Source organism: Rana temporaria, chromosome 8, assembly GCF_905171775.1.
Source record: "Rana temporaria chromosome 8, aRanTem1.1, whole genome shotgun sequence".
Classification (NCBI taxonomy): Eukaryota; Metazoa; Chordata; class Amphibia; order Anura; family Ranidae; genus Rana; species Rana temporaria.
The window spans coordinates 108,029,175-108,046,229 of NC_053496.1; the positions used below are offsets into that span (position 1 = coordinate 108,029,175).

Sequence of the window (17,055 nt, forward strand, 5' to 3'; positions counted from 1 at the left end):
GTTGAAGTGCATAATATCAAATCAACAATATTGCTACAGCATTTAATATAATTTCATGCACAAATATGTACCCGAATCATATTTTAGATATGAATGAAATTCATTTGAAAGGCTTTTGTCTGGGAAACATAAACATCCGCTCTCTAGTTATACAACAAGGAAAAGAGCACAACAGTAATTACAATGTTTATTTAAAATAATAACTTTAATTAGATATTGATGTAACCTGGAAAATGTAAGCTTAGGCAACATATAAATGTTTTTGGTATTTTGTTGTCTATTGTACATTATTTCAGTAGTGGCTTGCTTCAAAAAAAATATTATTTGTTGCATTACACAGATTCAAGTTTTACTTCAGCTGTCCAGGGGATGTGTAAAAATTTTTGATAAGGTATGGCGAGCCTGGATTGACTCAACATCCACTGTGGGGTAGGGAGATCTTTTGTCCTCTAAAATGTTCAGGGAATCCTGGATGGGAGTCCTTCTGGTCCTGAATGGTCAAAACATTAGATGGCTACATATCTGATGCATATATTATCCTGGTATAGAAATGTATTGGATGCTGGTTGTGCTGCTGGTTGGGGGCTTGAGGGGGGAACTGGGGGATGGGGAATTGTAGTGGTTTTCTTTTAGCACAGTCAGTTGAACTATGTTAGTTCTGTTAGCTATGTTTTAGATTTACTGGCCCTGTGCGGCTATCTGGGCGAAGCTGGTGTTGTGCTGGCGCCATCCTATTGTTTATTGTTTGTTCTGTGTTTAAAATCAATAAAAATAATTAACAAAAAAAAAAACATCTCTCTCTAGTTAGTCTAGATAGAGTGAAGAGTATAGCTTCAGTCTGGTTTTTATTGCTTGAGAAACAAGCAGGGTTGTGAAGTGATGAGCTAGGTAGGTGGCCAGTTGGATATGCCTTCTGTGGTCACATATGGTCCTGATATGGTTGACATCATTAGGAACATTTCATTAATAACTAATAATTCTAATTACCGTATTTATCGGCATATAACACGCACAGGCGTATAACACGCACCCTAACTTTAAGAGGGAAGTTTCGGGAAAAAAAAAAACTTTCCACAGCCCCCTGTGTATAACACGCAGGCACAGTTTACCCTCTATTTTCAGGGTAAAAAAGTGAGTGTTATATGCCAATAAATACAGTATATGGAAGCAGTTAGGATTCACCATCACAGTACAGATATGAATTTACGAATCATAAGAAATGGGTCATGGTTACACTCGGTTTTGTATGGATATATTATTTTAATTAAATTTCCTAATAAATGTTGTAAATCTAATGAAAGTTGCCATTTTTTTTGATGCACCCTTTAAAGTACCATGAAATCCCCTTTTTCATTTTCTGTTGTGCAAAGCTTTTGGAAGGCTGCTCTCTGGTATAAAATAGAAAAAGCTCTGGGGCAAATTCCCATGCAAAATTAACAGCCTATCTGCGTTTATTAAATCACCACAGTGTGTTTCAGGCTTTCTAAGGCTAGAAGGCTAGAAAATGACAGTTGTCACCCATACCTGAGTAGAGGAAAAGATCTCCTACTGTTAACTGCCAAATATGGATTTCCCCTCGCTTTGGGGATATTTTTTTTCAATTCTTCTGCTATGCTATGTGTGCAGAGAAAAAAAGGCGGAAAACTCCCAATAGAGGACTTAGGCAGCAATACAAATTCTTCACCTTTAATCATATGGTGTTACTTCAAATACAGAAATAATTAAGCAACTTAGAAATGAAGAAATCACCTGTGTTTGGAAATGTTAGTCTTCCACCTAGAGCTCCGAATGTGCCCGTCACACTGTTACTGGAGTCTCGGGGTAAAGTCAGCAAGTGTTGGCTACTCATGGTTTTATTCCTTGCATTAATGAGGTTAGTGTCTGAAGGATATGATACTACAGATTTTGGACCAAGCAGGTCGTCTTGTATACCAGGAGATGATCCCACCGGAGATGAATTGTAGACTTTAATCTTTAGGTTTGGAAGGGGATCCAGCAATGGAGAATTGGTCATGGGGATTTTGTCAGCAGAGTCTTGCAAGGCGTACATGTGCCCTCGATATATGCCAGCATTGGCTGTCAGATCTGGCTGCATCGATGGATGTAGTAAATGAGAATTGTCTGGAAAAAAAAGCATGTTTTGATTAATTTGCATTAAAGCATGAGGCTTGCCTAAAAAATGTTAAGGAGGCATGATCCTGTTATTTTGTGTGTTTATATTGGATAGTGTATATTTTTTCCAGAGAGGTAACAAAATTACACAAAATGAGCATGTCTGGAAATAAAAAGACCATAATGTTCAGTCAGTAGTAATTTACAGCACTAAACATGCTATAAAAATTTCAGATGATTCTTGCTTTTTGCCTGGGTGCATAGGTGGCTAACACATTACATATGTTACATTTCATTCTTCTACGGAGGGAGAATATCTATCCTAACATTAAATTTTTTCTTTCTTTTACATGTATGTCACAGATCTGTATACTGTAATTACAAAAATATAAAAGGTGTAATTTATACTCCCCAAATGGAATACTGTCATTATAAGCCTCATCTGTTTTGTTATTGTGACCATCTGGCAGCATCTCAGAAGACAACAGTTAATGAGCGTGCACGGTAATGCATAGGTGAGGGTGTCAAGCACATTAGCCATACCGTGCCTGGAAGTCTTAAAGTTCACCGGATGAAAGCCTCCTGTAAGGGCTGCTGAGGAATCTGTGATGTCCGTGTCGAAATCTCGGCAGTTGCGTCTGTACACAACTATGCCAACAGCCATGAGTATAACAATGAAGATGAAAATGGCAACAACCAGTCCAGCATAGAGAGCAACGTCTCCCGTTGAGTCCAACACTAAGAAAGAGAAAACAAGAAATTAGTGAACAATCAAAATTATTTGTGAGCAACTGGACATGCGTACAAAATCTTATCTTGCCAGCTAACAGAGTTAAGCATAAATATGGGTCATCCAAGCATTCAGGTTTATAATATGGGGCAAAAGGTAAAGAAACATGCAAGAATAGTTGGTAAAGGCCTACATCACAGCAAGCCATCAGACAAGCTTCTCCAAACAGTCCCATCACTAGATTATTGAAGACTTATTGGCCAGCAGTGTACACAGTTTGCTATAAGCCTTGGATCATTGCACTGGCCAATTTTATCTGATCAGTTGATAGCCAACAGAGGGTTTGCCATTGGCATACAATTACATTTCAGAAATCACAAGTCACTTTCCTAGATTTGGTTAGGCTCCCACCCGAATATTAGCATAAGGTAACATTCATTTTCCTAAATCAATAATAATAAAGATAAAAAAAACGGCTGCATAAAAAAGAACACTAGATGGTGTTCTTTGTTAAACAACAAATAGCGCATACACAGAAATAAAAAAGTAACACTGACCAAGGCTGAATGTGCCGATATTGTATAAAAAATAACTGGATCAACACAACAGTGCTAACATTAAAACAATCAAATTTGATCCCTTCTTTGTACTGTATAAAACGAAAGGAAAACTATTATACTGATACTAAACACAGTGTTAATTAAAACCAGAACTTAAATTCAAATCTTCTATAGGCTAAATACATACAGTATGTTTTTTTATTACAAAGATCATCAATTTATTTTATGACTTCTGGCATTATGCAATAAGTGCTTAATTTCTCCCTCTCTCTCTATATATACACACACATACACAATATATATATATATATATATATATATATATATATATATATTACCCATTCTATCAGTGTTCAATTTTCATATTCTACAACACAAAATTCCCACATCTGTCATTCACAAATCATCCTTCTTTATTGTACTACCTTGAATCCTCAGTCTATAGCATTCCCTATGGTCAGGTTCAAGAACTTAGCAAAAAGCATCTGCTTGATCAACATATGGCTACTTCCCTTTCTAAAAGAAGCTTCAAGGACAATTGTTCCCACAGTAAATGAGGCATGGATTTATTTTGTGTACAATTTTATAAATGTTTATCTTAATTGTAATATGCAACTATATACAATTTTTTGGGTTATATGGAAGTGATTAGTAAATGTATTTTGTACTTCTAAAGAACATAGCTTGTCGTTTACAGAACGCTATAAAATGTAATTATGGGAGCTGCCATGGCACAACTTATTTTAAAACCTTTAGACTTCTACGTTGTCGTGTTCATTCTTCTTGAATTAAGTACAGAGCCACTGAAGTTGTAAGGTTATGCTATATAATTTAAAAAAAAATAAAATAACAGTATGCAGTACATATTCTATTTCCCCAAATGTGTCCTACAGGTACAATTTCATCATTTATTCATAAATCTAGCCCGTTACTTTCCAAATCCTACTCCACAGAAAACAATTTATATAACTTGCACTAGTGATAACCAGAAAGCTTAAAAACAACTGTATCCAAGATGTTAGACTGCATCTTTGTTATAAAATCATGAATCCAGATGTGTGTTTGTTATTCATTTGTTTTTTAGCACAGATATTTTATTGCAGGTGTTCACTTTTCGTTACGTTTAGGCATTGAGGTGCAAGTTATGTTAAATTATTAGGTTTAGGATTAAGCTACTAGCATAAGTATTAAGTGTTAGAGCAAATGGATGTTTGTCCCCTAGCGGTTAATCTGCTCATGATGTATTCCCCAGATACAAAACTTCCCAGCGTTTTCCCGTGCCCAGGAAGTAGCATGTGGAGTGTATAGCTGGCTTTTACTTGTAAACACAGAAGTTTTGCACTTGGGAAATACTTCATACCAACATGCATGGGTAAACGTTTATGAAAAAGAGCATTGGTGCATGAACCCTTAGGGTTTACATAGAGGGAGGGTTTGAGGAGAGGGGTGGTTAACTACTAGGGCTGGAGTTGAGGGAGGCTTAAAAGCTAGGGTTTGAGTAGAGGGAAAGATAAGTGTTACAGTTTGACTAAAGCAAGAGTAAGGCTCCTTTCACACGGGCAGACTGTTGAGGTCAGTTTTTTAGGCGGACCTGAACGGACGTTCCATGCACTTCTATAGAGCCACGGATGTCAGCGGTGATATACCTGCTGACATCCGACCCGCCAAAGTGTGACAGATGGAAACCCTGTTTTCCATCCATCTGGCGGATCGGATCGGATGAAGGCAGACTCTACAGTCAGTCTTTATCTGATCCCCCATAGGGGAGAGTGGCTCTCTGACAGGTCAGTCCCTGCACAGTGTGCAGAGACTGACCTGTCATCTGCCTGCTCAGTGGGGATCGCGAGCAAAGCAGAGCCCGTACACAGACACATCCGTGTGAAAGGGCCCTAAAGGATTAGGCCCCGTACACATGGGCCCAATGTCGGGCGTCATCAGCCAGTTCAATAGAAATCAACCGACATTGTGCCCATGTGTACTGCAGCTGCTCTGACAGAAGCCATCCATTCAGATGGCTTCTGTCACAGGGGCGTGACCAAAAAAGGTCTGCCAATTGGCTCCCGATCAGCACTCTTAGCCAATAGCTGGGAGCGCTGACCAGTGTGTTCTGGAGGGGGGAGCCAGGCAACACACTGATCAGCCCACATTGCTCAAAAAGAAACTAAAACACCTTGTGTAAAGGGAACAACATACATAAGTATAAAGATAGGCTCCCTTTTTTTACAGTTATTTTTATACTAGTGAAGGTCACAGATCAGTGGTCATGCAAAATATGGTAACAGAACTCAAAAGATGAAATAAAATGAGTGATGAAATGAAACTTACAATGACTTTTTGGTTCACCTAAAACTCTTTTGTCTGTTAGAAACAAAAACCAAAATGAAATTAGTTACTCTGGTAAAAAATGGTAATAAATACAATGGATGACAATAAAAACAAGAAATTAAAAGCAAATGCGTTGATTACATGGTAATGGATTGTGATTGAAACTGTCATGGAATGAGACCGTGAAAATCTGTCAGCTGGCATTCACTACAAAAAATATAACCAGCAATCTCTCCCCTGCATCATTCATATTATTAACTTTGTATTTTGTCGACATCTCATCAGCATGCAAATGAAAATATGACTGTAGTTCATGTGCAAAATTTATGTTTGGCATAACATAATAATAATGTCACACCAGCCAAAATTCACAGAACGGTTGTGGGGACCAAGTGGGATCAATCATGGAACTGCAAATGCTCTTTAGGAATTCCTGTATTTGTTGTAAACGCTAATCGTCCACTGAATTTACCAAATTCACTGAAACCATATTTTAGCGATGCACCGATACCTGTATTGGTATCAGTGCCGATACTAAGCATTTGCACGTGTACAAGTACTCATGCAAATGCTCTGATACTAAAATTGATACCTTCAAGTCCCCAGACTGTAACCTTTGCCTTTAAAATGGGTTCACATATATGTGGTGCCGGTTTTAGTGCGATTTATAAAGGAATCCTGGTAGAATTTAGTTCAGCGGTTCAGGTACAAATTTTTTAAATGTATAACACTGAAAATCGTACCTGACTCTTTTTAAAATCACATTGTGGCCGGCCTGCACATATGTAAGCCAGCACCATAGAAAGCCGGTTTGGTTCACAGGTCAAGCGAATAGGATGCGGTTCAAAACGCAATATAGAATAATAATTTAATAATAAAATAAACAGAACCACATAACATGTATTTAGTATTACATTAATATACAAGCTCATTTAATGAGTCTCAAGACACTAAAAATAGGTATTAGTAATTGGTATCTGCGAATACTTGAGAAAAAGTATCGTTACTCTTCTTAAAAAAAACTGGTGCCTCTGTACTGTATGAAACAGGTGTGTGGGTCCCCTTCCTGCATCTTTACTGTGAAACTCTCTCAACTTTAATGCTTCATGCACACAGGATACTTAAAAAATGCCAGCGCTGCTGCCAGGAAAAAGCAGCGTTAAAAACGCGCTGTTAGCAGCGTTTTTGAATAGCGTTTATGGGATTTTTTTCTGCATTTTTTGGGGGTTAGCGTTTTTTGCCTTTTTTTCAGTAAAAACACTCCATATAACGTAAAAAAAGCCTAAAACTGGCAAATGTGGCTAACAGCTTGTTATAGTGTTTAGGGGCATTTTCGTTTTTACAGCTCAACAGTCTCTGCTCCTGGATGCACAGGCTATTGTTCTTTTCTACTGCTCCTAAACACCTCTGACAGTTTATGTGTGCATGTACACATAGGCTAACATAGAGGCAGTTAAAAAAAAAAAACGTCAGATGCCCCTAAGACCCGGTTCACACTGGGGCGACTCGTCAGGCGACGCAGCCGCCTGACAAGTCGCGTCCCATTCTAGTGAATAGAACCGTTGTAATAGGAGCGACGCAAGTCGCTCCGACTTAGAAAAAGGTTCTTGTACTACTTCGGGGGCGACTCGGGGCGACCTGCATTGACTTCTATACAGAAGTCATTTTGCAAGTCGCCTTAGATGTCGTCTTCATGTCGCCTGGCCGAGTCGCCCCCGAAGTCGTGCCGCCCCTGTGTGAACCGGCTCTAACAGCAGCTGTAAAAACATTCTGTGTGCCAGAGCCCCAAGTGTCACCAATAATATTTAAACATCTGTTACAATGAAAACCTAATTGTAAATGATATAACATTTCTTATAATTAATGAGTTTGGAAATAGGACTTCTACATTCAAAATAGGGGTTCCCAGAACACCAACAAAACACTGGGTGGACTGGTGCACTACTACAATGCCTGAATGATAAATAGAAGCCCATAGCAAGCATACAGGGTTCTCTGAAAGCATATTAAGGCTTTACTTCTCAGTGTGACTTAAAGCAGAGTTCCAACCACAATTAGCATTTTTTAAATGTATGTCCTTTCATCCTGCGTTTTTATAATATAAATCCGGTCACTTACTAGTTTACAATCCGCCGCCGATCCGCATAGATATTCAAAAAAGATAGTTTATAAAACTATATCTACAACGTTGTCATTTTGCTTGTGGGCAATGTAAAGCCTACAGGCACTTACTTCCTGGAAGTCTTGGATGGGGAGTGATAATTGGACAGCGCACTGCATCCTGGGAAATGATGACACACATTTCCCAGGAGCATTAGAGGGAGATGTCAGAATCCTAGGTGCTTTCAAAGGCAGATTTCGTGGGACCGCATAGCAACAGGCATTTCCAGATGAGTAAAAAAACATTTTTTTTTCTTTTTTAGTCATAAGCTACAGTTTAAAGAAAATTGTTTTTTTTTAATGGAACCTCCACAAGAAAAATCAACAGAAAATCTACAATCACAAAAGGAATTATCAAGATTAATCCTAATATAAAAGCTAAATTTGTCAGAGCTAATAAATCCAAAAACTAAGAAGGTCTATTTTAGGAGGCTGCTGACACATATAAAATAATGACATTTCTTTCCAGTCCACCCTATCAATCCTCCTGAAACACACTAGTGACAGCATCTGCTTGGTTCAAATTACTGGTAATTTGAGTCAATATGCTGTACTCAAGAAATGGAAGCTTTTATATACTGTACATTACTACAACTTAGGACATGGCAGCTTGTTTTATTTAAAGTGGTATGTTAAAAAAGGTATATTAGAGTGCTGACAATTATCATCAATGATATATTATTACTGTATTGTAATGTTGGATATACTATACGTGAAACTTTAAAGTACAGGTGTATCTAAACTTCGCCTCTCAGGCTGAACTACACTAACTCTCCTCCACCACTGCATACTTACCATAGTCCAAGAGTTGTGGCCTCCACCATTGTTTACAGTCCAATTAACAGAAATCTCTTTAGCACTGTCCCTACCTACCCACTAAGTCCCAATAGGCTTGAATGGAACCATATATCAAGTCTTGATATAAAGCCTATTCAACTCAAGTCATTCAAATTGTCAAAATATTTTCTATATATGTGTATTTCTACCTCACTTCATCTTCTTATCTGTACTGTGATAGTCCAATTGCCTGCCTCCCCCTTGTTTTTTCGGAGTGTTGATTTGGGGACCAACCTTCCGATCTCTCTATACTCAAGTCATTCAAAAGTAAGCAGACACGGATGCAGCTGAACAGACTTTCTCTGAAAAAGCGGCAAGCAATCAAGGAGGCCACTTCTCTGGAAAATAAGGAATCATACGCATGTGGGAAAGGGAGGTTAGTGTAGTTTAAATCCAGGAGAGGGTGGCTAGGTAAAAATTTAGGGGTGGCTTAGTAAAAGTTTAGAAAAACATACACATGTCCTTTAATGGAAAGATTTTAATGCTGTTGGTCTTAATTCGAATAATAGGGTACAAGCAGGGGAAGGGAGCCCTCTGGCTAATGTTAAACACCAATAATTTAAATATTCTTTATGGTTTAAAATTTCATTCAACTCCTGAAACTTACTCTGCATACACAAGCCATCCGTGCAGTTTTTGGAATCTAAGGGCACACCATTGCAATCTTTGCCACCATTTTTAGGACTGGGCGCGTTACATTCCCTGCTCCGCCAATGCGTGCATTCAGTGCTGCAAGCTGACCACTTGCTCCACTCAGTCCATCCACCGTCCGCTAAATCCCAAAATATAGCAAAGCAGAAGATTAATACAATAAAGCGAAGTGAAGAAGCCGGTTATGAAAATAGTCTTTACAAAGCAAATAACAAAAACTGTGTACACTGCCTCATAAGTTTAAATCTGTAGTGGAAAACGACAGCTAAAATATGACTGGGCTCTTAAACAGCAACACAGACTATGCAATTTTGTTTCATTCTACTATTGTGAAGGGGAAATCAATTGCTAATTTCTTCAATTAATACAGTCAGTGTTGATAGAGGAATCCCTCCTGCAGTGCTATTGTGTGAAGGCTCCCCGCTGGTAGAACACAATCGTTTGGGAAACAACCGACAGGTTGGTTAGGATAGATTAACTTGTGTACAGCTAGGGTGCCCTAATGCCTAGTACACATGGGCAGAATGTCAGGAAACATCGGCAGCTTCAATAAAAACTGCCCGACATTGGGTCCGTGTGCATGGATGCGCATGCTAAAAAAACAGCAGCTGACCAGCTCCCAATTTGCGCTGTCAGCCAATGGACTGTTATTGCAGTGGCTCCTACCGGAGCTGTCAGTTCTACATGTGTAAACACAGAGATCCACATCCTGTCAGGGAGAGGAGACCGATGGTGTGTCCCTTGTACATAGGGACACAGATCGGTCACCTCCCCCAGTCAGTCCCCTCCCCCTACAGTTAGAATCAGTGACTAGGGTACACATTTAACCCCTTGATCGCCCCCTAGTGTTAACCTCTTGCCTGCCAGTCACATTTACACAGTAACAGTGCATTTTTATAGCACTGTTCGCTGTATAAATGTGAATGGTCCCAAAATAGTGTCAAAAGTGTCCGATGCGTCCACCACAATATTGCAGTCACGATAAAAATCGCAGATTGCCATCATTACTAGTAAAAAAAAAAATGCTACAAATCTATCCCCTATTTTGTAGCAGCTATAGCTTTTGCGCAAACCAATCAATATATGCTTATTGCGATTTAATTTACAAAAAATATGTAGAAGAATACGTATCGGCTAAAACTAAGGAAACATTTTTTTTTTTTTATATATTTTTGGGGGATATTTATTATAGCAAAAAGTAAAAAATATTGTTTTTTTTCCTACATTGTCAGTATTCTTTTGTTTATAGCACAAAACATAAAAACCACAGAGGTGATCAAATACCACCAAAGGAAAGCTCTATTTGTGGGGAAAGAATTATAAACATTTCAGTTCGGTACAGTGTTGCATAATTCATTCATTCAAAGTGTGACAGCGCTGAAAGCTGAAAAATGGCTTGGCCAGGAAGGGGGTGAAAGTGCCCAGTATTGAGGTGGTTAATTACTGTAAGATCATTTGCACCAGACTTGCAAAGTACACAAGACAATACTCCAAGAACATTACACATTACAAATGACAGGTCAGTAAATTAATAGACTGCGCAGAAACTAGAATGCTTTCATACTGCCCAGAATAATGTGAGGCAAGCAAAATCTCTACATGGCTCAATTCAGAATATTGTATTTTAACAGCATACAAAGTATGAGCTGAAAGTATTATTATGAGAGGACAACCTTGAAAAAAAAATCCATACCTGGGCACATAGTTGTGCAAGCGAGTTTCTGAAGTGGTTGACCATCGCAAAAGGCCCCACCATTGAGTGGCGTTGGATTAGTACACATTCGCGTCCTCTTTTGAATACCTCGACCACAGGGGTTGTTACACGATGACCATTCTGACCAAGATGACCAGCCTCCATTGACTACAATAGAAAATGAAAATGCAGTTTACCATAACAAGGAGGCCATTTTGTCTTCCAGTTTCATTAGGAAAAAATGGATGCGGCATGGACTAATGACTTCTGAAACATATCAGAGCTAATGGCATGCAGAGAAGAAAAATCAGCAGCGAAAAATAACAATTGTCTTAACTAATGACTTGAAAATATTTATAACCATCTGGTAAGCCACTGTCCAGCCTGGAAAAATCTATGCCACCCACTGTCGGCTGGGTAGAGTTGGCACACAAACCCCATTAACAGGTGCTATGGTTATTATAAGCAGATGTAATTAATTTAGTATGTTGAGAGTTGCTAAGCGGTACTTAGTTTTATTTTCTAGACATCTGCTACTTGAATTGCAAGCTTTGCTGTGCACAAAAACATTAAACCTCATCAGTCAATGTACTGTAATTACTTTGGCTCTATGACTGGTAATAACTTAGCCCAGATATATTGACTTTTAAGCGGGTTTTTGTTCCAAACTAGCTGTCAAGTGTCATGGTTAATCAACAGGGACCAATTGGTCAACAGAAGAGTACAACATTAGGAGGCAAAATGCAAAACGAAGGAATAGAATTGTTAACCAAACTCACACATTCTTTAATATACGAGAGGGCTGTTAATATAATTTCTTTGCTCAAGTGCTGGAGGGGGGTTATTAGTCTTCAACAGGTAGGTGCAAAGGGCAACAATTAAGTGCAGAAACCAATAGTAACAAGTCATACCAGAATTGAGTCATTCGCTTAAAGCGTTACTAAACCCACAACAGTAAAATCAGTCTGTAATTGCAGTAAAATATGCTTGTTATTCTCACTGTAGAACCTAAGGCCTCGTACACACGACCAAGTTCCTCGGCAAAAACCAGCAAGAAACTTGCTGGGAGATATTTTTTTGCCGAGGAAACCGGTCGTGTGTACATTTTCGTCGAGGAAACTGTCGAGAAACTCGACGAGCCAAAAAGAGAGCATGTTCTCTATTTCCTTGACGGAAATGGAGAAAATTGGCTTGTCGAGTTACTCGACAGCCTAACAAGGAACTCGACGAGAAAAACGATGCGTTTCGCCCGTCAAGTTTCTCGGTCGTGTGCACGAGGCTTAAGGGGTTAATCATCTGCCTAAAAATGCGGTTTGATAGTGTCTTCTCTGATCCTCCTCTTCTTCCACTGTCCCCAAACTATCTCCTGATAGAACAGACGCTAGGGGACAAGCTGCACATGCTCGGTTTGGTCTGTAGTGGGAGAGAGAGTTGTTGTTTTTTTTCTTAGAGGAGAGTGCATGTAATCGGCACTGTCCAGACAGAGGGTCAGGGGTCATGCAGCCTCATAGGACAGTCAAATGAAAATGAATCCTACAAACTTTAACCAGACACTGACAGAAGTCACAAGACTGATATATACTGTTGAGGAGAAAATGTATTTAACAGTTTATATTTAATAAAATAATTGCATTTCCATGTTCTGTGTACTGTGGGAGACCAGATATAGTAAATGCAGGTTCTGGGTTTAGTAACACTTTAACAACTTGCCGACCTGCCGCCGTCATTATACTGCGGCAGGTCTGCACATTCCCGCGAGTTGTCGTAGCTCTACGTCAGCTCCTTTAAGCGGAATAGCAGGCTGGCGCGGGTGCCGATGCTCGTGGCCGGAGGTTGCGATGACCACCGGCCACGCACGATCAAGGGCACGAGAGGAAGAACAGGGAGGTGTGTGTGTAAAAATCCCTGTCCTGTGAGGAGAGAAAAGACAGATCGTGAGTTCCTAATAGCTGGGAACCACGATCTGCCATCTCCTATAGTCAGTCCCCTCCCCCCACAGTTAGAACACACACATACTGAACACAGTTAACCCCTTGACCGCCCCTAGTGTTAACCCCTTCCATGCCAGTGATAGTTACACAGTAATCAGTGTATTTTTATAGCACCGATCGCTGTATAATTGTCAATGGTTTCAAAAATGTGTCAAAAGTGATCCGATTTGTCCGCCATAATGTCGCAGTCCCAATAAAAATCACAGATCACCGCCATTACTAGCCAAAAAAAAAAAAAAATTATAAAAATTTCCTAAATCTATCCCCTATTTTGTAGACGCTTTAACTTGTGCGCAAACCAATTAACACTTATTGTGATTTTTATTACCAAAAATATGTAGAATACGTATCGGCCTAAACTGTGGAAAGCATTTGCTTTTTTTTATAGCATTAACTATAGCAAAAAGTTTATAGCGCAAAAAATAAAAACCGCATAGGTAATCAAATAACACCAAAGGAAAGCTCTATTTGTGGGGAAAAAAAAACGTAAATTTTGATTGGGAAAATCTTCGCACAACCGCGCAATTGTCCGTTAAAGCGACACAGTGCCGTATTGCAAAAAGCGCCTGGTCATTGAGCAGCCAAAATTTCTGAGGCTGAAGTGTTTAAAACAGAAATACGTTTTACTGCTATCGATTCTTGTGCTTTGTACATCACCACTGCTTTTTGTACTGCCTTACTGAACTGTCTATATGACTCACATAAGAAAAGCGCAAGAGTATTACACAGCTCTGCTGTGTTTTTTCCGATATGTACCTGCCAGTAAAAAAATATATCTACTTCTATTCTTATCATATAGCTCTAACACAACAAAACTAGATTATGCTGGAGTTCCTGTTCCTACTTTTTACTCTTTTGTCCCAGAACAATCACGTCTCAGGAAAGCTGAACAACAGTCAGTATAAACTCTTCATGCTGTTCACTTATCTTGGCTGAACGAATATACCTTTTCCTTTTCTCAAATGTTCTGAGATTTGGAGATTGCTGAAAATAGGCACGACTTTGCCAAAATATTGTGCATTTCAGCAGTTACGGATTAGTAAATTCTCATTTTCTAACCCAATTCAAAATAAAGGTAAAACAAACCACGTATTTCACTTTGTATTGTGGCATCGCTTTGAATTAAACTAATATTCCTGCATTCTATTTTTATATTAATGTATTTAACCACTTGCCTACAGGGCACTTTCACTCCCTTCCTGCCCAGGCCAATTTTCAGCTTTTAGCACTGTCACACTTTGAATGACAATTAGGCGGTCATGCAACACTGTACCCAATGAAATTTTAATATTTTTTTCCCCACAAAAAGAGCTTTCTTTTGGTGGTGTTTGATCACCTCTGTGGTTTTTATTTCTTGCGCTATAAACAAAAGAAGAGGGACAAGTTTGAAATAAAACACAATGGCCCAGATTCTCAAAGGACTTACGACGGCGCAGCGCCATGTACGCCGTCGTAAGTACTAATCTGACCCGTCGTATCTATGCGACTGATTCTTAGAATCAGTTACGCATAGATATCCATTAAATCCGACAGGCGCAAGTCTCTTACGCCGTCGGATCTAAACTGCAATTTTTTTTTTGCCCGCTAGGTGGCGCTTCCGTCGAATTCCACGTTGAGTATGCAAATTAGCTAGATACGCAAATTCCCGAACGTACGCGCGGCCGACGCAGTAAAGTTACGACGTTTGCGTTAGGCTTTTTCCGGCGTAATGTTGCCCCTGCTATATGGTGGCATAAGTGCGGCGCAACAATGTTAAGTATGGCCGTCGTTCCCGCGTCAAAATTTTAAAAAGTTACGTCGTTTGCGTAAGTCGTCCGTGAATGGGGCTGGACGTCATTTGGAGCAATGCACATTGGGATATTTTACGGACGGCGCATGCGCCGTTAGTTCGGCGCGGGGACGCGCTTGATTTAAATGATACACGCCCCCTACCCGCCGAATTTGAATTCTGCCGGGTGATTTACGCTACGCCGCCGCAACTTACGGAGCAAGTGCTTAGAGAATACAGCACTTGCCCGTGTAAGTTGCGGAGGCGTAACGTAAATCAGATACGTTACACCCGCACAATTTTGCGCAGCTGTACGTGAATCTGCCCCAATATTTTTTATTTTTAGCTATAATAAATATAAATTTTTTATTTTTTAAAACAAATGTTTTCCTTAGTTTAGGCCGATACGTATTCTTCTACATATTTTTGGTATAAAAAAAAAAATTGCGATAAGCATTTATTGATTGGTTTGCGCAAAAGTTATAGCATCTACAAAATAGGGGATAGATTGATAGCATTTTTATTATTATTTTTTTTACTAGTAATGGCGGCGATCAGCGATTTTTATCGTGACTGCGATATTGCGGCAGACGCATCGGACACTTTTGACACATTTTTGGGACCATTCACATTTATACAGCGATCCCTGCTATAAAAATGCATTGATTACTGTATAAATGTGACTGGCAGGGAAGGGGTCAACACTAGGGGGCGAGGAAGGGGTTAATGTATTCCCTAATTCGTGATTCTTACTGTGGGGGGAGGGGAGTGACTGGGGGAGGTGACCAATGGTTGTCTCTATGTACAAGGGACACACCATCGGTCCCCTCTCCCTGACAAGACGTGGATCTGTGTGTTTACACACACAGATCCACTTTCCTGCTCAGTTGCTGAGCAATCGCGGGTGCCCGGCGGCCATCCCAGCCACCGGGCACGCTCACCGGGTTCTCAGTGACGTGCCGGTGGCGCGCGCACGCCCCCTAGTGGTTTTTAAAGGCGCAATGTCATATGACATCAACCCAGGATAACACAGTCTTTTGACGGCGGGCGGATGACTAGTGGTTAAAGCGGAGTTCCACCCTAAAAACAAACTTTTTATGAACAGCTTGACTTTAATGTAAAAAATAAATAAATTCTTATATATTTTTTTTTTTTACTCACTTTCTATATGGCTGTTACTAGGCAGATTTCGTAATCTGAGTGAGTGAGAAACTTGTATAGCGCAACACATGCGAACTGAATCGCCTCTGGGCGCTTAGTATCCATTTCCTAAGTATAATTAGACAGTATAATTATGACACTCATTTCCCAGGAGTCTCTGGGCATTACTGTGCCTAAAAATCCCAGCATGCACCTCTCTCGGAAAATCCAGGAAGAAACATGAACTGGGCTTCATAATGCCCACAGCTATGATGGAAACGGCCACAAGATCCCTGAGATAATGATAGGTACGTTTTTGCAACCGTTTATGTATCGATCGTGCTTTATTAATATGTTTTAATGATTATTCGAAATAATGTAATTGAGATTGCAAAAAATAAATAAAAAAAAATGTTAAGCCCGGAACCCCGCTTTAATGGGGATTGTGTCTAATTATTAAAAACAAAAGGAAAATATTCAGAAAGTCCTAATCCCAAAAGCTAACCTCAAATGTTTCCAAACTTCTACTATCACACAGTAATAAAAGTCCCTAGTGCAGATATTACGTATTTTTAGCTCAATACCCAGGAAAGCTTATTTTAGAGAAATAGAATTGCTTTGGCAGCTTGTTTTGGGTAATTGCAACACAGAATGAAACTGACTGCAGATTTTAGACATGACAGCTACGGGTTTGAGATTACAGACAAGATATATTTCTGTGCTAGACATTCACAGTTATTTCCCAAGACACAGACGTGGGGCCATCATATTTATGAGAAATTGGTTACCTAAATGTGACGGTCTTTCTCTGAAGACTTTGCATGTGGAAGCATAAGGAAATTCCATAACTGCCTTCCATTGTCTTCGCACAGCTAAATCAAACCAACTCACCTTTACAGACAGATGGTTCACTATGCTGCACTGAAATACCATTAATATTTAAAGGACTGTGTATTGGGTTTACACATATTTGCACATTGCATGTCTCTTCTGCAATAAAAATCCTGCCTGTTCCTAATCTTTTAGTTTTTAACTTAAAATGGTTGTAAAGGCACAAGGTTTTTTACCTTCATGCATTCTGTGCATGA

General features: G+C 39.4%; 1 protein-coding gene across 2 annotated transcripts in view; it reads right to left on the reverse strand.

Moving 5' to 3' along the window:
* The window catches only part of UNC5B (unc-5 netrin receptor B), a 230,559-nt gene that overhangs the window by 18,127 nt on the left and 195,377 nt on the right, over nt 1–17,055 (reverse strand). Inside the window, exons 6-10 of one of the 2 annotated variants that reach the window (XM_040320488.1) lie at nt 11,069–11,236; nt 9,332–9,496; nt 5,728–5,760; nt 2,656–2,850; nt 1,750–2,121 (exon numbers count right to left, since the gene is read on the reverse strand). In XM_040320488.1, the coding sequence (XP_040176422.1) occupies nt 1,750–2,121; nt 2,656–2,850; nt 5,728–5,760; nt 9,332–9,496; nt 11,069–11,236 (933 nt within the window). The remainder of the gene's footprint in view (nt 1–1,749; nt 2,122–2,655; nt 2,851–5,727; nt 5,761–9,331; nt 9,497–11,068; nt 11,237–17,055) is intronic. The other variant, XM_040320490.1, reaches the window with a different exon arrangement.